The sequence below is a fragment of the Danio rerio genome, chromosome 3 (assembly GCF_049306965.1).
Source record: "Danio rerio strain Tuebingen ecotype United States chromosome 3, GRCz12tu, whole genome shotgun sequence".
NCBI classification, from domain to species: Eukaryota; Metazoa; Chordata; class Actinopteri; order Cypriniformes; family Danionidae; genus Danio; species Danio rerio.
In genome coordinates, this window is record NC_133178.1 from 63,202,501 (window position 1) to 63,222,500 (window position 20,000).

At 37.3% G+C, this 20,000-nt stretch overlaps 1 protein-coding gene across 1 annotated transcript in view; it reads right to left on the reverse strand.

Annotated features, from left to right (window-relative positions):
* Positions 1 to 753: 753 nt before the first annotated feature.
* Positions 754 to 20,000, reverse strand: part of LOC141381315 (uncharacterized) — a 26,855-nt gene continuing 7,608 nt past the window's right edge. Inside the window, exons 2-6 of the mRNA XM_073945170.1 lie at positions 13,939 to 14,189; positions 10,831 to 10,971; positions 8,941 to 9,078; positions 6,432 to 6,478; positions 754 to 4,030 (exon numbers count right to left, since the gene is read on the reverse strand). Of these exons, the coding sequence (XP_073801271.1) occupies positions 3,195 to 4,030; positions 6,432 to 6,478; positions 8,941 to 9,078; positions 10,831 to 10,971; positions 13,939 to 14,132 (1,356 nt within the window). The 5' untranslated portion in view covers positions 14,133 to 14,189 and the 3' untranslated portion in view covers positions 754 to 3,194. The remainder of the gene's footprint in view (positions 4,031 to 6,431; positions 6,479 to 8,940; positions 9,079 to 10,830; positions 10,972 to 13,938; positions 14,190 to 20,000) is intronic.

A 20,000-nucleotide genomic window follows, 5' to 3' on the forward strand; every position in this document is an offset into this window, starting at 1 on the left:
TCAGGTGTATTTGATCAGGATTGGAGCTGAACTTTGCAGGAAGGTATATCTCCAGGAACAGGGTTGAGCACCCCTGTCGTAGACGGAGCACCAGAGTAGAGAGGATGACAATATAAAACAAAATGAGCAATCTAATTTCTGGTAAATACCTTTTAATAAAATGTATATAAACATTTAACATATACTTACCATCAACATATAAGACAGTCAAGGTTTTGGATAGTTGTGTTTTGTGTTTACAATTTGAGGCGAATGTATGCTTTTAAGATGTGTTTAAATGCAGCGTTTTATATTTGCAGAGGCATTAGTCATTTTGTATGTGAAGTCACAGTTATCACTGTGGCCTCACAGCTAGAAGGTCGCTGGTACGAGTTTGCATGTTCTCCCCGTGTTTGTGTGGGTTTTTCTCTCCAATTCCCCCCACAGTCCAAACACATGCGCTATAGGTGAACTGATTAAATTGTGCGTAGTGTATGTGTGTGAATGACTGTGAGAGTGTATGGGTGTTTCCAAGTACTGGGTTTCAGCTGAAAGGGCATTCGCTGTTTAAAACACATGCCGGAATAGTTGGTGATTCATTCTGCTGTGGCAACCCCTAAAATAGAGACTTAAGACTGATTTATATTTCTGCATCAAGCACATGCGTATGGTTTGGCGAAAGGATTCCCCCGACCCCACCTCCCCCTTTTAAAAAATCCCCAAATGACTAAATATGCCAATCTGCAGCTGTTTCATTGTAAATAAACAGTTAAATTGTCAGTAATATGTTTTATTATTATCATTTACAAAAGAAAAAATAAATAGTATGCATTAGCGCCAAATAAACTAGCAAACAGTTCAGCTTATTAAAATTAATGGCTGTTATAATGAAATAGAATCAAGCTATGAAATCTCATTAACCTTTTCTTCACTGTATAACTTACACACTCTGATTACAGAGCAATAGATGAATCTTTCATTCATTTAGATTTTTTTGTTTGATTACATTAAATAACAGGTGTCACACATCTAACATTATAATGAAAGCATTCAATTGCTTTCCTAACTGTTTATGCTCATTTAAGATGAAAATAGTTGTTTGAAAAAAAAAAAAAAAAAAAAAAAACCAAGATCGACATCCTTATATTTTATTATTATTAATTAGGTGTATATGTCTGTTCAAACAAGGACCAAAACCCCAGACTTTTGCTCCGCTTCAAATCGCGTGTATAGAATCCGTGTGGGAAACAGCATCTATTTATCACTGTGGAGCGTGACAGCTGACAGTCACGCACTGCTATATGACTGTTTTGAGGATTGCATATGAAGTGGAGACGGCACCTGTAATGAAAAGGAAGGGAATCCCACCGTTTTCATGTTCATTTCAAAGCGTTTCCATGCCTAAATAAAGCGAAAGCACAGAACAGACTCACATTTAAGAGAGAAGGGTGGTTCGGCGGTATGGGTTACATATATAGGGAGGATCAGCTCTTTATTGTTTATCTGCCACCCTTCAGAGAAAGACTGAAAATAGGGGAGAAATATGGGAAAATACTTTTACGGAATGATGTAATGTAATGTGTATTTATATAGTGCATTTATTGTGTATGGCCATACACCCAAAGCGTTTTACAATCATGAGGGGGGTCTCTCCACACCACCACCAGTGTGCAGCATCCACTTGGATGATGCGACGGCAGCCAAAGCACAACGGCGCCAGTGCGCTCACCACACACACCAGCTAATGAAGGAGTGGAGAGACAGTGATAGAGCCAATTCAGTGGATAGGGATGATTGGGAGGCCATGATTGTAAGGGCCGATTTAGGGACTTTTTGGCCAGGACACCGGGGTTACACCCCTACTCTTTACGAGAAGTGCCATGGGATTTTTAATGACCACATAGAGTCAGGACCTCGCTTTAACGTCTCATCCGAAAGACGGCACCCATTGTGAGTATAGTGTCCCCTTCACTTTTACTGGGGCATTAGGACTCACACAGACTGCAGGTTGAGCTCCCCCTGCTGGCCTCACTAACACCACTTCCAACAGCAACCTAGCATTTCCATGTGGTCTCCCATCCAGGTACTGACCAGGCTTAACCCTGCTTAACTTCAGTGAGTAACCGGTCTTGAGCTGGAGGGTGATATGGCCAACCCAAACTCATTCTTGAGCTGGAGGGTGATATGGCCAACCCAAACTCATTCTGAAAACGTAGTCCCGCGGACGTTTCTGGAGACAGCGGAATACGTCCCGTGAGGTACGTACGGCTGCATTTATTTTTTTCAAGCGAACGCTGCAGGGCGGTGTGACGCTGTTCCCTTTCGCGCCTGCCGGCCGACCGCTTACCTCTTTGTGGAGGGCTTCCCCGCTGCAACCCTTTTGTCCACTCAGCTCATCGTGTACATCGGCAGGCTCGAGATGCAGAGAGGAGATGACCGCGACGACCGGTTTCGAGTCTGGGGAAAAGCGGTTCCAGCAATCAGGTAAGAGAAAAACAGAATCCCAAAAATTAAGTGAACGAGTATTGTAACAGGGTGAGAACGCGATGAAATCCGAAAATGCGGTAGAAAAAAAAATCAGGGCTTTTATTTTTTTGGACGGCTTTTGAAAACTGTTGCTCGGGTTTAGGGAAGCGAGCGGGCGGGTGGGACTATTGGTAAAATTGGTTGGGTTCAGGGAAGGAGGAGGCCGGGTCAGCCGATTGGTCGGTCGCGCAGTCAATCATCCGGTCAGTCGGACAGCGGCCTCTGGTGGGTTCACGCGAGAACAGCGCGGGCGCGAACTGCACTCGCGAGAGGCGTTTGAGGTGCGAAAAAGCGCACAACAGTGGCCTCTCGCGGATTTGCAAAAACAAAAACTGCAGCGTACGTACCGGCCGGGACAATTTCTTGTCAGGTTAGTCCCTTTATTAATCCGGGGTCGCCACAGCGGAATGAACCGCCAACTTATCCAGCAAGTTTTTATGCAGCGGATGCCCTTCCAGCCGCAACCCATCTCTGGGAAACATCCACACACACATTCACACACACACTCATACACTACGGACAATTAAGCCTATCCAATTCACCTGTACTGCATGTCTTTGGACTGTGGGGGAAACCGGAGCAACCGGAGGAAACCCACGCGAAGGCAGGGAGAACATGCAAACTCCACACAGAATCGCTTGCTGTGAGGTGACAGCACTACCTACTGCGTCACTGCCTCGCCTTTTAACTCATATCAAGTGTTGTGTTTTAAAGAGTATATATAAAAAAACAAGGCAGGAGAGACAGCACAAGGTACCAGCAGAACGCAAGTGTAACAACATTTGAGTGAGTGCATATGTACGTGGTGTTGGATTTGTGTATGTGGACTGTGAGTGTGTGCTGCGGAGTGTGTGTCTGTGCATGTGTGTTTGGTGTGCGCACATGTGTGCGTTGTGTGTGTATGTGCGTTCGTGCAAAGAGCGTGTCTGTGTGTGGGCGGTATATGTATTTGTACGTGTGTCCATGTTCCGCTTGATTTTGTCTGTATATTTTTTGGGACGCAGCAGGGATACTGAAGACTTTGGAGACACATTAAATCCAGCATACAATCTCTCAGTGAAGGTTTTGTTGAATGTGTGTAAGTGTGTGAGTTTGTGTGTGTCAGAGACGCTGTAGAAGGACAGAGAGCCGTTCGACTCGTCCACAAACACTCCTACTGTCCTGCTGGAGTCTGGAGGAACTAAAAGGACTTTGGCTTTATCATTGTGCCAGACAGTAAATGAGCGATCAGAGCATCTCAGACTCCAGGACTTCTTATTGTGTCCAAACCAACAGTCATTACTCCATCCTTTCCTCTTGATTCCTTTATAACACACTGATATTTCAGCAGAACCGCTCCATTGAGTCTCCCAGTAACAGCGTCCAGTCAGACTCTCTTTACTCATAACCTGAAAATACCCATCAAATCTGTCTGGATGATCAGGATAAGACTGTCTCCGTCTCACACTCGTCACCTTTCTGTTTTCTTCAGAGAGAACAAGTAGAGTGTTTGCTGTGTTTGGATCCAGTGTGAGTTTACAGGCATCTGAACACAAAAACACACACACATTACAACAACGAAACTACAAACCCTACAGCCATGGCCAAATGTTTTGAGAATGACACAACTATTAATTTTCACAAATTCTGCAGTTTTAGTGTTTTTACAAAATTTGTCAGATGTTTTAAATAGTATACCAAATACCAGCTGTTGCAAATCATATATCAAAGCATAATTACAAGCATTTTTATACAATTCAGATCATGGGCCCTATCATACACCCGGCGCAAGGCATAGCGCAATGGTCTTTTGGTAGTTTTAGCTTGGCGCAAGAGTCGTTTTGAGGCGCTGCGCTACGCTCTTTAAATAGCAAATGCATTAGTGCTCATTTGTGTGCCCATAGGCGTTCTGGTCTAAAAGGAAGGCGTTCTGAGGCGGACCGCTGGCGCGTTGATATTTTAAGAAACTATAATAGATTTTTCATTAGACCAAAACAAACCCGGTCTAAACTCCAGCGCAGAGTTGCGCCTTGCTTACACACTGCTTAATACACACAAGAGAGCAATAGGCAAATATCTTTACATATGAAAAAATTTAAATAATAAGGATATATATAGTATATAATAAGAATAGATATAGGATATAAATATAAAGGATTAAAATATTATAAAACATATTATTTTCTAGCCTACATAAATATGAAAAATCACTGCTTTTATGTCTTCTTCATCTCGGGAGGCTTTTTCAGTTCATTCATAACAATTTGCTTTTGTATATTGTTATTATTATTAGCAGAATTATTTATTATATCCATATTTATATTTGTTTTATTAAAAACAAGCTTAGATTTGCCCACCTGTCAGGTTTTAGACCATATGGGGCACAGCATGGGTTTTAGGATATAACTCAGGTTTTTGAGCACACTTGGTCATTATTGTTCATTTATTCGTTTGCTGGAAATTAGAACTGAATTTAGAAATAGTTTTAAAACGAATATTTGCGCTTAACAAACAAAATGATTTATTTATAGACTAATTGATGTCTGTGCGTAAAGGTTTCCCTATCCACAAGAGCGAATGTGAAAGTAGTTCCATTATCTCTCATTCTCACGCAGTAGATGCTCTGTTTAACAGTTTTCTGTTAATAAACTGTTAACGGTTAACTGTTTGCTTGTAAAATGCTCATTTTTTCCACTTAGACTTACTTTACGTCCTGTAAATAGCGAATGCGCTCTTGGCGGGACGCAGCTAGCTCTTAAAGGGAATGGGAGATGAGACTCTAATTGGTTTATTCTCAAAACACACCTCCAACTCATTAAGAAAATAAACTCAACCCTTTTAGACCATGCGCCACGGCGCAAAGCGGATTTTCCGTCCTTAAATTAGCAAAAACGCGTCCTGACACGCCCTGAAAGCGATTGCGCCCTGCGTTTTGCGCTCTGCGCATGGACCGTCAAAATAGAGCCCCATATGATTATCTTGGAGTATGTCCGAATTTTTTAAGATTTACCACAAGACAGACACTTGTCTGAACCAAAGTACTTGAACCAAAGTAGTCAGTGGGATGTAGTCTGCAAAGATTAAGAGCAGATTAGTTGCCTCCATTTCCAGGATATTCAATCTCATTTGCTGGCATCAGGGAGCCACTATTAAATATGTGGGATACTCCCGAAGGGGTTATGAAAGTGTAGGGTTTGGTGCTGGGGACATTTTTTACACACTGTGCAACTTATTGCGCATATTGCAGATGTGGTACTTCAACAAAGTTCCTTGACTATTATGATGGAATCAGCGTATAGTTACGTATAGTGAGAGTGTCAAAGTAGCCGAAAGCCATTGATTTTCAACAGGAGCCAGTGAAGAGCACGGTCAAAAGTGGAGCAGTGTGTTTTGGATGGCGTGAGTGTCAAGGAGATTTTAAATCAGATCAACCTTATGGTAATGAGCTATGATACAGGGGGTTTCAAGCTATGTGCGATTGGTAAATGAAGAGCGGGGGTAGGGGATAGGGTGGATCAGTGGTGAGGGGGGGATTGGTAAGTGAAGAGCGGGCAGGGGGTGGAGCCATTGGTAAATGAATGGGAGATAGAGACCGGGGTGGGGGGTTGGGTCGACAGTTTAGTAGGACAGGTGAGAAGGGGCAGGCCAGATTTATGGTGGCAGCAGGTAAGTCCTCCCCTGGTTCCAGACAACATAGTCCCAAGGGTGTAGATTTGCTCTTGACATTGGTGGAGACATACATCCTTAGGCCCCGTTTACACTAATGCGTTTTAGTTTGAAAACGCATAAGTTTTGCTACGGTTACGGCATCCGTCCACACTACGCCAGAGTTTTCGAGTGCCGAAAACGGAATGTTTTGGAAATGCTGATAAAGTTAACATTCCCTGAAATGCACTTTTATTTTTGCAATTCTTAAAATATTTGAATATAGAATTCTGTGAACTTACATTTTTGTAGTTTTGATGTAATCCTGGGCTCTCCTCCACAACTCACACTTGACAAAACACACACACACACACACACACACACACACACACACACACACACACAAACACAAAAACACATTAGATTTCTTATTTTAAGGGGACTTTCTATAAAAATCATGATTTTCTCCTTGAGGTCTCCCGCCCCCAAAATGCATTTGGACATTTTGATTGGTTGTGCCTTTCCCTGAGAGGCTGTGGCTGCCTTCAGATACAAGCAGAGCCAAATGCAGTAGATTGTTTTTATCCCATGCTAAAATATGGTGTGTTGGGTGACACACAGGTGAGGATGACGGCAGCAAAAAAGGTGGACAAGGTCCCAAAGTCACATACACGCAAGTTCGCAACTGAATGAGTCCATCAAAAAAAATGCCGTTAAGGCTCATGACGCACAGTCTATCGCTATATAGCAGACTGATATCGTCTGTGAATAATATGCCCTGAAAACTAACTGCAGCTAACAGCTACAATTAAAGTATATGATCCCGGCCAGTTCTCCTAATCCAGTGGTCACCAAACTTGTTCCTGGAGGGCCGGTGTCCTACAGATTTTATCTCCAACCCTAATCAAACACACCTGAACAAGCTAATCAAGGTCACTTGAAACATCCAGGCAGGTGTGTTGAGGCAAGTTGGAGCTAAACCCTGCAGGGACACCGGCCCTCCAGGACCAGGATTGGTGACCCCTGTCCTAATCTCTCAGGGTAGCATGTCCAATTTCAGTTGAAACTATTTGTCAGAAAAATACAGCCTGTGTATAAGCACAATACTGATATATGAGACGTGTTTCATTTGCACTATGACTAAAATAAACAGAAATCTTTATTAAACTCTCTCTTTATCAGTTAATATATGAACATAATAATCATTACACTATCAGGCCTGTATCCAGCTTATTAAAATGGGTAGCTATTTTGTTTCTGAAAAACTGAACCTTTTTGCAGTTATTTGCCTGATTTTCTATTTAATTATGAGGTATAAATATCGCATTTTAGGACATTTTAAGAACTCAGTTTTGCTGAATTGTCTTGTCGGATGGTTATCATAACCACACTTTTTGATGTACCAAAAATATTTCCAACTGTTTCGTCAAAATGATTTCCATACTGTTTTAAGTGTGCATTTAATATAATAATAACAAAATGTCCAGAACATTCAACTTTCCTTAGTCAGAATTTGGCCATTTGAATAATAGGAAAAATTCAAAAATAATAATAATAATCAAATTTTTGGTCTTTCGAACCTGGACCCCGTTGGCTACAGGCCTAAAACTTAATAATTTGTACAAGGAGAGGATTAAATATGAATATATTTTAATAGCAATTATATAAATAATAGCAGTGTGTATATATACAGTTGAAATCAGAATTATTAGCCCCTTAAATATTAGTATCCTGTTTAATTTCCCCCCAGATTTCTGTTTAGCGGAGAGCAGATTTTTTCAACACATTTCTAAACATAATAGTTTTAATAACTCATCTCTAATAACTGATTTATTTTATCTTTACCATGATGACAGTAAATAATATTTTGCTAGATATTTTTCAAGACACTTCTGTACAGCTTAAAGTGACATTTAAAGGCTTAGTTAATTAGGGTACCTAGGCAGGTTAGGGTAATTAGGACACCTTGTGTTGTTTAATGATGCTTTGTTCTGTAGACTAACAAAAAAATAGCTTAAAGAGGCCAATAATTTTGTCCCTAAAATGTATTTTAAAAATTTTAAACTGCTTTTATTCTAGCCTAAATAAAACAAATAAGACTTTCTCCTGAAAAAAAAAATTTCATCAGACATACTGTCAAGTTTCTCTGTTAAACATCATTTGGGAAATATATATATATATATATATATATATATATATATATATATATATATATATATATATATATATATATATATATATATATATATATATATATATATATATATATATATAAGAAAATTCAAAGGGGGGCTAATAAATCTGACTTCAACTATATATTCATTCATTCATTTTCTTGTCGGCTTAGTCCGCCAACTTATCCAGCAAGTTTTTACGCAGCGGATGCCCTTCCAGCCGCAACCCATCTCTGGGAAACATCCACACACACATTCACACACACACTCATACACTACGGACAATTTAGCCTACCCAATTCACCTGTACCGCATGTCTTTGGACTGTGGGGGAAACCGGAGCATGAGAAAACCAACATGAGCGCAGGGAGAACATGCAAACTCCACACAGAAACGCGAACTGACCCAGCTGAGGCTCGAACCAGCGACCCAGCGACCTTCTTGCTGTGAGGCGACAGCACTACCCACTGCGTCGCCCTCAACTATATATATATATATATATATATATATATATATATATATATATATATATATATATATATATATATATATATATATATATATTGTTTGATTCACCCATCCCCACCATGACAAGTAGTTTGCCCTTGGTTCACACATTCACAAAATTGATACTCACCCAGAGTCAGACCTCACAAGATATCCATCACTGAATTCTGGAGGCAAAGAGATGGAGTTGCTACTCCTTATAGACACACAGTCCAATCCTGGAGATGCTGCTCTCTGAGTGTCAACAGGAGCCATTTTTAATCTCTTCCTGTAAAAACATGCAAGTGCTCATAGTAAAACACTACTGCCGTTGATCAAACTTAATAAAAATAAGAACAGTCAAGGCCCAAATGCTCAAAAAAACAAACAAACAACCGTCACTCACTCATTCAGTTATTAGCCGAATGAACTGCCAGCAAAACTAAGTTCTATCACAGAGAAAAAAAAAAAAAAAAAAAAAATTGGTAACACTATAATAACTACACACTATAAATCATTTATTAAGCATTAGCAAATGAATTCATTATCTGTTAAGCATTTACTCTACATTAATAAATGTTAGTAAGCAGTTTATAACTGCAGCTAAATTAACTGCAGCTAAATGAAATTAATTTTCATTACTAAATTAAGTATCGCATTATTTACAAACCAGTTGTATTTAAGAGTAGTTGAGGTTTTTAGGATCATTCAGAATGAGTTAGTAAATGATTAATAAACTATTGAAATCAACGTTTATATGTCTTATTATTCAGGCATATACTAATAGTCAACTAATATGTTAATAAATGCTTTTTTAACTCAACTTCATGCAGTTTTGTGACCTAATCTAAAGTGAGGACTGTTCATGCTTCATAAATCCCTTATAAATGACAAATAAAGGCTCAGAATCAAATGAACTATAATCTTTGCAATCTTATCTAAAATGTAAAACTACTGTAAAGTTTAAACCCTGCTGAATAACTCAAGTGTCAAAATACAACAAAACTGGATAAAACAACAATATAATAATTAAACAATGTAATAAAATGCAAAGTTTAAACTCTACAGTGATTTTATTTTAGATCAGGTTGCAAAGATTTATTTTTTATGTGAAGTACAGTTTCATTTGTGTATCTTTAATTGAATAGGAATGAATAATGTCATTTTTCCTGTTTAAAATTTGATTCTGAGCCTTTATTTGTCATTTATAAGGGATTTATAAAGCATGAACAGTCCTCACTTTAGATTAGGTCACAAAACTGCATGAAGTTGAGTTAATAAAGCATTTATTAACATATTAGTTGACTATTAGTATATGCCTGAATAATAAGACATATAAACGTTGATTTCAATAGTTTATTAATCATTTACTAACTCATTCTGAATGATGTTAAAAACCCTCAACTACTTTTAAATACAACTGGTTTGTAAATAATGCGATACTTAATTTAGTAATGAAAAATAAATCATTAACTAAGTATGAAAATACAATTATTAAGCACATTTTAAATGTGGTTGTAAGTCAAGAATAGAGCATTTGTAGCTGCAGTTATAAACTGCTTAGTAAGCGTTTATTAATGTAGAGTAAATGCTTAACAGATAATGAATTCACTATTTGCTAATGCTTAATAAATGATTTATAGTGTGTAGTTAGTATAAAGTGTTACCAAAATATTTAGTTCCCAGGTATTTTTGTTAATGTAGTTTTTGTAAAAATTTATTTCCCCAGTTTTTTATTATCCTTGTCAATTTCAAGCAATTTGTGCTTTGGTTTCAATTTGATTTATTCATCAAATAACCACAAATAGTTCTTTCAATTAGTTTAATATCATAAAGAATAACAAAGATGCTCTCTCATTAGAAAAAAATACCATTAACAGTGGAGTAAATTTACAGTAGAAGTGATAGCAATGAACAGAGGAAAAATAGTAAATAATTACATTGAAAGTACAATAATTATTTAATAATCAAATCGAGGTAAAGTGTTTAGGTCATTATAGGTCGTATTGTCCAGCCCTACTTCCAACTTCATGATACTCACCCAGAGTCAGACCTCACAGCTCCATCGCTGAATTCAGGAGGCAAAGCCATGGAGTTATTACTCTTCATATACATACAGATCAATCCTGGAGATGCTGCTCTGTGAGGGTCAACAGCCTCTTTCAAGCTTGTACTGTAAAAGCTAACAACAATTGCTCGTGGTGAAACACCAGTACGGTTGAGAAAAAAGAAAACACATTTATGCATGTTCAAGGGCAAGATGCTCAACTAAAACGAGCACTAAATATGTTAATGAATAGTTTGAATTTAAGCCTTGTGCACTGTTCAACAAGACACAAGAGTGAAGCTGTGTCCCAAATCGCATACTTATGCACTATTCTACGCCATTTTGTAGTATGAATAGTGTAAGTAGTGTGTTCACACTGAAAACTCTGAAAATAATAAGTGCACTTTAATTATCCGGATGATGCACTCATTCAGCTGCTAAAATGAAGTGTGTAATGATTTACACACTTCATTACACACTTCCCAACCCCCAAGAAGCTACTTTTTTTGCAGTTTTTGTTTTCGTGAATCCACCAGAGGCCGCTGTGTATGCTTTGTCAGATCTCAAATTTCTCTCGCGAGTGCCATTCACACCTGCTGTTCTCGCATAAATTCACCAGAGGGCACTGTTGAGTAACTTTTGACTGACTGACCGATCAACTGATCCATCTTCCTCCTTCCCTAAACCCAACCGACAGTGTTTTCACAAGCATCAATTGACCCGCCCACCCACTTCCCTAAACCCAACCGACAGTGTTTTCACAAGCATCAATTGACCCGCCCACCCACTTCCCTAAACCCAACCGACAGTGTTTTCACAAGCATCAATTGACCCGCCCACCCACTTCCCTAAACCCAACCGACAGTGTTTTCACAAGCATCAATTGACCCGCCCACCCACTTCCCTAAACCCAACCGACAGTGTTTTCACAAGCATCAATTGACCCGCCCACCCACTTCCCTAAACCCAACCGACAACTTTAAAAAAGAAAAGCCCTCGCCTGATTTTTACCACGTTTTCAGTTTTTAGCACATTCTAACCCTGTTATTTACTTGTTTATTTAATTTTTTTGGATTCTGTTTTTGTTTTACCTGCTTTTTGGAACCGTTCTACACCGGACTCGAAACCCCATTGTCGCGATCAGCTCCTCTATGCATCTCAAGTCAACTGACGTACATGGTGAGCTACTGGGCAAACTGGTAGCAGCGGAAAAGCCGTCCACATGGAGGTGAGCGGTTAGCTGGTAATGCGAAAGGAACGGTGTCATATCGCCCCGTAGCATTCGTTTTAAAGATGAAATGCAGCAATGCGTACCTCTGGCCACATAATTCGCGATCTCAGAAACTTTTCATTTAAACTTTTCATTCATGTTCCCGTGAAAAAACAAATTTAAATGTGTCTTTATTTAAATACTTTTTTAATGTATTGAATTGATCATTTGATTCTTTATTTCATTTTAAATTGGCACTCCTGGTCCACCAGAGACTATTTTCTGTTTGACCAATTCAACCTTTTTTCGACCGAACAATTAAGGAGTCCAGTGTATCAATATCAAAAAGAGTGACTAACCAGTGCTCTCCCCCTCAATACCACAAGTTCGCTCAAAGTTATCTTTGCACCTAAAATGACACAACTGAGCTTTCAGTTCACCCAACACTATTTACTGTACATTTGCACAACGGTTAATGTATTTCTTAAAACAGGGAGTCATTTGTGCACATCATAGTAGCGGTTTCTCACTCCTGCCAACACATTGCAGATGCTTTTGGACATGCATCACATGCTTTCATCCAACTCTCTGCTGTTTTGACTATCTTGTTCATAAACAATGGTGTCAGGACTTTTTATATTGATGACACTGACACTTTTATTGACATCAATACTTGCTTTTGAGGAATGAGCTCTCCATTTTGAGCATGTGACGCACTTTTGCAGGTTATCAACTAGGTTTTGCAGTTTGCACTAACTGCTCTGAGAAATGCATTAAAGGGCACCTAGGTTACCCCTTTTTTCAGATTTAATATAAGTCTTTTGCGTCTCTAGAATGTGTATATAAAGTTTCAGATCAAAATACCCATCAGATTTTTCATTATACCTTTTACAAGATGCTGTTTTATACTGATTTCCAGCAGGGGGTGGTTTTGTCGTACTGCGCCTTTAAGACGAGTTTTTCCTGCCTACTGCTTCTACATGCCTCCTCCCTCGGCTGCGTCAGACAACAGACAGACTTAAAGGAAGAAGGTCTCACGTAGCGTTTGTGAGATACTACAGTAAGAACTAACCTTTACTAATCAGTATTGTGAAGTTGCATTGATGAGTCACACACAATATCAGTACAAAGTAAACGCGCGCACACACACACACACACACACACACACACACATACACACACACACACACAGGCAGGCAGGCAGACAGACAGAGCGCGCTTAGCTTAGTTAAGGCTAACCTCAAGTACTGTGTGGATATCTGTTATGCTAATGTACAAAATAAACCTGATTTAACTTCCACAAACCGGGATTGAAGCGTCTTCTTTTATAATTGTTCTGATACGCGGCTGTGCTGATGAAGTAAAGCTGAAGTAAAACGCTGTAATTAATTACACACATACTCTGTTTTAAAACACTTTAAACATGTGAAACTTACTCTTAATCACATTTGGTGATGATTGCTGATCCTAGCGAACAGAACAGAGCTTTTATTCCCGGTTGCTTTGCATATGTCTGTCTGGTCTTGTTGACATATACACGACTACCGGAACATGTTAATGCGCGCAGCTGTCAATCAATTCGGTGGGCGGGGTAATCGCACACCTACGTAATGGTGCGATCGATTTGAAAACAGCTCCAATTGGCCGACCCTTTTTTTGTAGTTAAATTGAAAAAAAAGGACTGGGTGTGTTCATATCACCCCAGTATGACGGTCTATACACTATACCAACACACAGATCTGTCCAAACAGCTTGAAAAGTAGATTTTTTACCATAGGTGCCCTGTGCTGTTGTACAAATAATAGTGGTGTGAGAAACGCACCAAAGCCACTGAGCAAAACTGTAATATTAATTATCTATTAATAAATAGCTCAAAATTGCAGAATACTCACCCAGAGTCGGAGCTCACAGCACGTCCATCACTAAATTCAGGAGGCAAAGGCATGGAGTTTTTATTTTCCAGCAACACACAGTTCAATCCTGGAGACGTTGCTCTCTGGTGGTCAACAGGAGCTTCCTCCAGCTTTCTCTTGTCATACGCACTCATTTCACAGTCAGTATTGAGCTTCACTCTCTCCTCAAACATTTCATTTAGACCATCTTCCACTTCTTTTCTTCTCAGATGAGAGACATGATTTTAGGCCTGTAAGTGTAAATGAGAATATTTAAGTCACCATGAAATCAAATGTACTCTTCTTATTTTTATATGCACAGTTAAAGTCAAAATGCCAAAAAATCAGGTGAGGGCTTTTATTTTTCTAGATTGCTTTTGAAAACTGTAGGTTGGGTTTAGGGAAGTGGGTGGTTGCGGGTCACTCAGTGCTTTTGAAAAATGTTGGTTGGGGTGTCAGGACTTTTCATCTTGGTGACACTGACACTTTCATTGACATCAACACTTGCTTTTGAGGAATGAACTCTCCATTTTGAGCAAGTGATGCGCTTTTGCAGGATATCAACTAGGTTTTGCAGTTTGTACTAATTGTTTTGAAAAATGCATTAACTGTTGTGCAAATGTAAAGATGTGTGAGAAATGCACCAAAGCCACTGAGTAAAACTGTAAATACATTTACAACAAACATAAACTGCATTTGGGTAGAGCTGTGCACTACTGTAAACATTATTGCAGTACATATTGGAACTGAGCCTACAACATACACAGGGCTGTAAATCAATCATCAAATTGTTCAATTTAGAAGGCATTTTCAGGAAAAACAAGATTTAAAATCTTTTATAAAATGTGCTTGACAGATTTGGAAAACTAGTTCAACATTTTTGTATGTACATTTACATTTAGTCATTTAGCAGACGCTCGACTTACAAATGAGGACAAGGAAGCAATTTACACAACTATAAGAGCAACAATGAATAAGTGCTATAGGCAAGTTTCAGGTGTGTAAAGTGTAAGAAGCAAAACATTAGTAATATTATTTTATTTTTTTCTGTAATACAGTTAGCAGTGGAGCCAGAGAGGCAATTGCAGATTAGGAAGGAAAGTGGAGACTAAATAGTTGAGTTTTCAGTCGCTTTTTGAAGACAGCGAGTGACTCTGCCGTTCTGATGCAGTTAGGGAGTTCATTCCACCAACTGGGCAGATTGAATGTGATAGTTCGGGAAAGTGATTTCTTCCCTCTTTGGGATGGAACCACGAGGCGATGTTTATTCACAGAATGCAAGTTTCTGGAGGGCACATAGATCTGCAGAAGTGAGAGCAGATAAGAAGGAGCAAGGCCAGAAGTCGCTTTGTAAGCAAACATCAGAGCTTTGAATTTGATGCGAGCAGCAACTGGCAGCCAGTGCAAACGGACTAGCAGCGGAGTGACATGTGCTCTTTTAGGTTCATTAAAGACCACTCGTGCTGCTGCGTTCTGGAGCAGCTGAAGAGGCTTGATAGATTTAGCTGGAAGCCCGGCTAGTAAAGAGTTGCAATAGTCCAGTCTGGAGAGAACAAGAGCTTGAACAAGGAGTTGAGCTGCATGTTTAGATGGGAAGGGTCGGACCTTTCTGATGTTGTAGTGTGCGAGTCTGTAAGATCGAGCAGTTTTAGAAATGTGCTCAGAGAAGTATAATTGGTCATCAAAAGTTTAGTTGGTCATCAATTGATTCATGTGACTCAAGTAATGAAATGAGGACTATTAGTTTTATATGGAGTGACTATTCAGCATTCACAAGCTAAGTTCATTATGACTGACATAAGCAAATAATAATGTTACAAACAGCTGAGGGTTGTATAAAAGCAAGTGATGCATGTCCAAAAGCATCTGCAATGTGTTGGAAGGAATGAGAAACTGCTACTAGGATGTGTACAAATGACTAGATGTTTTGACAAATGCATTAACTGTTGTGCAAATGTAAATAGTGTTGTGAGAAATGCACCAAAGCCATTGAGAAACACTGTAATAAAGGGACTAAGCTGAAAAATTCAATAAATAAATAAATATATTATATATATTTAAAAAAAAAAAATTTTTACTTATCAATAAAAAGTTTATCCTACTCAGTTATGTGCATACGTTTTTGCACAAATCCAAAATGCACATAAAAAGAGGTGGATGAAAACAGCTTTAGTGTGACATGCTCATTGTACAATATCAAAAAACAATCTGGCTCATTGTGACAAATGACCTGATTAGACATGTCAAACTGAAACTGAAACATGACTCCTCGTAACAGCAAAAAAACTTTAAAGGAGGATACTCAAAATGAGAATTACAGTTTTTCTCAGTGGCTTTGGTGCATTTCTCACAACACTATTTACATTTGCATAACAATTAAGGCATTTCTCACAACAATTAGACATTTGTGTACATCATAGTAGCAGTTTCTCATTCCTTCCAACACATTGCAGATGCTTTTGGACATGCATCAACTGTTTTCATACAACTCTCTGCTATTTTATAACATTATCATCTGCTTATGTCATGTCAAAATTAACTTAGCTTGTGAATGCTGAATAGTCATTCCATATAAAACTGATAGTTCTCATTTCATTACTTGAGTCATTACGGAAATGTTGAACTAGTTGTCAAAATCTGTTAAGAAATTTTTATAAAAAAAATATAAAATCTTTATTTTCCTGAAAATGTCCTAAAAATTAAACAATTTGATGATTGATTTACAGACCTGTGTATGTTGTAGGTTCAGTTCCAATATGTACTGCAATATTGTTTACAGTTGTGCACAGCTCTACCCAAAGGGAGTTTATGCTTGTTGTAAATAAGGGTGTATTTATTCTTCTGCACAATGCTGTGAATAAATTAGAATTGCAACGAGCAAATGCAGTAAACATGTGAAACATACATATTCAGTGTCTTGTACTCAGATACCTCACTAAATGCAGTGATGTCCAACTTTACTGTAGTTTTCAAATGGCTGTGCAAATAGTATATAGTGCTGTCCTGAGCGTGTTTAGGAAGTATCACCAAAATCAGCATTTTTTGCATTGAAAAACTGTACAGAGTAAACTGAAACATGAAAACATGATAGAGCCATTTGACTATCTTGTTCATAAACAATGGTGTCAGGACTTTTCATCTTGATGACACTGACACTTTCATTGACATCAATACTTGCTTTTGAGGAATGAGCTCTCCATTTTGAGCAAGTGATGCGCTTTTGCAGGATATCAACTAGGTTTTGCAGTTTGTACTAATTGTTTTGAGAAATGCATTAACTATTGTGCAGAAATGCACTGGTGTTGTGAGAAACACACCAAAACGACTGAGAAAAACAGGGGACACTAAACTACTAGATACATCTCATCATAAAAAAATACATTTTACACTTCTGCCTGGAAAAACATGCATTTTACTTAAATGGAAATCATCTCACCCTCCATCTACAAAACATTGGATCAACAAACTTATTTCCTACGGCAGCCCAGAGAAAATACTGTTAAGTGTCAGAGGAACCAAGGATTTTGAAAAAAAAAAACTGGGGACCTTTTCTGGTGTTTCTACCTTACATTTCTTAGATGCATGCTATAGGATAGGGTATATGTGTATGTATACATGTACAGTTGAAGTCAGAATTATTAGCCCCCCTGAATTATTAGAGCCCCTGTTTATTTTTTCTCCAATTTCTGTTTAACGGAGAGAAGATTTTTTTCAACACATAGTAGTTTTAATGAAATAAACATAGTAGTTTTAAAAACTAATTTCTAATAACTGATTTATTTTCTCTTTGCCATGATGACAGTAAATAATATTTTACATTATATGTTAAAGACACTTCTATTCAGCTTAAAGTGACATTTAAATGCTTAACTAGGTTAATTAGATTAACTAGGCAGGTTAAGGTAATTAGGCAAGTTATTGTATAACGATGCTTTGTTCTGTAGATTATCGAAAAAAAAATTAGCTTAAAAGGGCTGATAATTTTGTCCTTAAAATGTTTTTTTTTTAATTAAAAACTGCTTTTATTCTAGCCAAAATAAAACAAATAAGACTTTCTCCAGAAGAAAAAATCTTATCAGACATACTGTGAACATTTCCTTGCTCTGTTAAACATAACTTGGGAAATATAAAAAAAAAAAAATAAAAAAAAAATCAAAGGTGGGGGGGGGGCGCCAATAATTCTGACTTCAACTGTGTGTGTGTGTGTGTGTGTGTGTGTGTGTGTGTGTGTGTGTGTGTGTTTAGTTTAGTTTAGTTTAGTTTAGTTTTGTTTTGTTTTATTTATTTAATAATTTTTATTTTTACTTTTTAAAATCTGTATCTCTATAATTTAGTTTTTTTGTCATTGCTTTTGATAATAAAAAATAAAAATGAGTATTAACAGATTTTTTACAGAGTACATTAATAAACAACTCCAATTTGATGGTGATTTTTTTTTGTAACACTTTACATTAACTAATCATGAACAACACATGTACAGCATTTTATTAATCATAATTGAACATTAATTAACATCCAAGTCCATGCTTGTTAACATTAGTTAATGCACCATGAGTTAACATGAACTAACAATGAACAACTGTATTTTTATTAACTAACGTTAACTAACATGAACAAATACAGTAGTAGATGTATTGTCCTTTGTTAGTTCATGTTACTAAATGCATTAATTAACATTAACTAATGAACCTTATTGTAAAGTGTGACCTTTTTTTTTAAAGGAACCTTGCCATACAATCACAAAATATACATTTAGCAGACATGCAGTTTGCAAAAGTTCGTTGCATTTTTAAACACACATCAGTCACTAAAAACAATTAGCGTAATGAATATATACTGTAAAATAAAAAATATGTTAATGAACAATTTCCCTATTTGATCCCACTTTATTTTGTGAATATAAGTTGCATTGCATCTACATGCCAACTAATTCTCATTAGATTATAAGTAGACTGTTAGGTTAGGGTTAGTGTAAGTTGACATGCACTTGCAAAGTTTCTTATAGTCAGTTACATGTCTGTTAAAGCAGCAGTATCAACATATATAAAGCAGACAGTCTACTAATGCTCAAATGGACCATCAAAATAAAGTGTTACCCCGTATTTTCCTTGTTTTTCATTTATTTATGGTTGTGAATTGCATCATGGGAACTTGATCTCTGCTCTATCAACTTTTCGTGTTGAAAATTCAACTCTACATTTTAACAAATTGACTTTTATTGAAATTTTAGTAGTTTGAAATGATTTATAGAAATTATAAATATATAAATAAATAGATTTGTAAAATGACAGAAAAAATATACAGGCAGTTTATTTCAAGGTTTTTGTAGCATAATATACAAAACCAACCAAGACTATAGATCACTTTAAACTACTACAGATTTGACCCCAATACACCCCCACTCTTCTCTAACTTATACTCCTCACAATCACTGCACTATTTAACATTTGCACATTTAAACTTTGCACATTCATTGCGCTACATTGCTCTGATTTACTGATTTGAACTGTACATACCCACTGCACATGAACATTTGCAATCATGTTTATTTATATACACACTACTGATTATTAATAGCAACCTGAACATATATTCATTCATTGCAAATCTGCTCATAGCTTATCCAACCTGTATATAATGTTTATAGTACATACATCTGTAAATATCACCATAGTTTCTCTATAACTGCACTTTATAACTTATTCCTGTATCCTGCACTTGCTGCTATTGCACTGCTGGTTAGACTTAAACTTCATTTCGTTGTATTGGTACTTGTACATGTGTAATGACAATAAAGTTGAATCTAAAAAAAAATAAATAAATAAAAAAAAAATTGTTGGAAGAAAGATCAAGGTCCAATAATACAATTCAAACACATCAATATACATGGAAAAATAAAAGCATGAATCACAAAAAAAAAGGAAAACTGCTAATTTACAGATATTTTTACAGTGCATAAAAGCAAACATGCATTTAGCAAACACTATGCATTTTTAAACGCATATCAGTCACTAAAGATAATTAGTGTAATGAAAGTATAAAAAAAAAATCCACAATGAAGT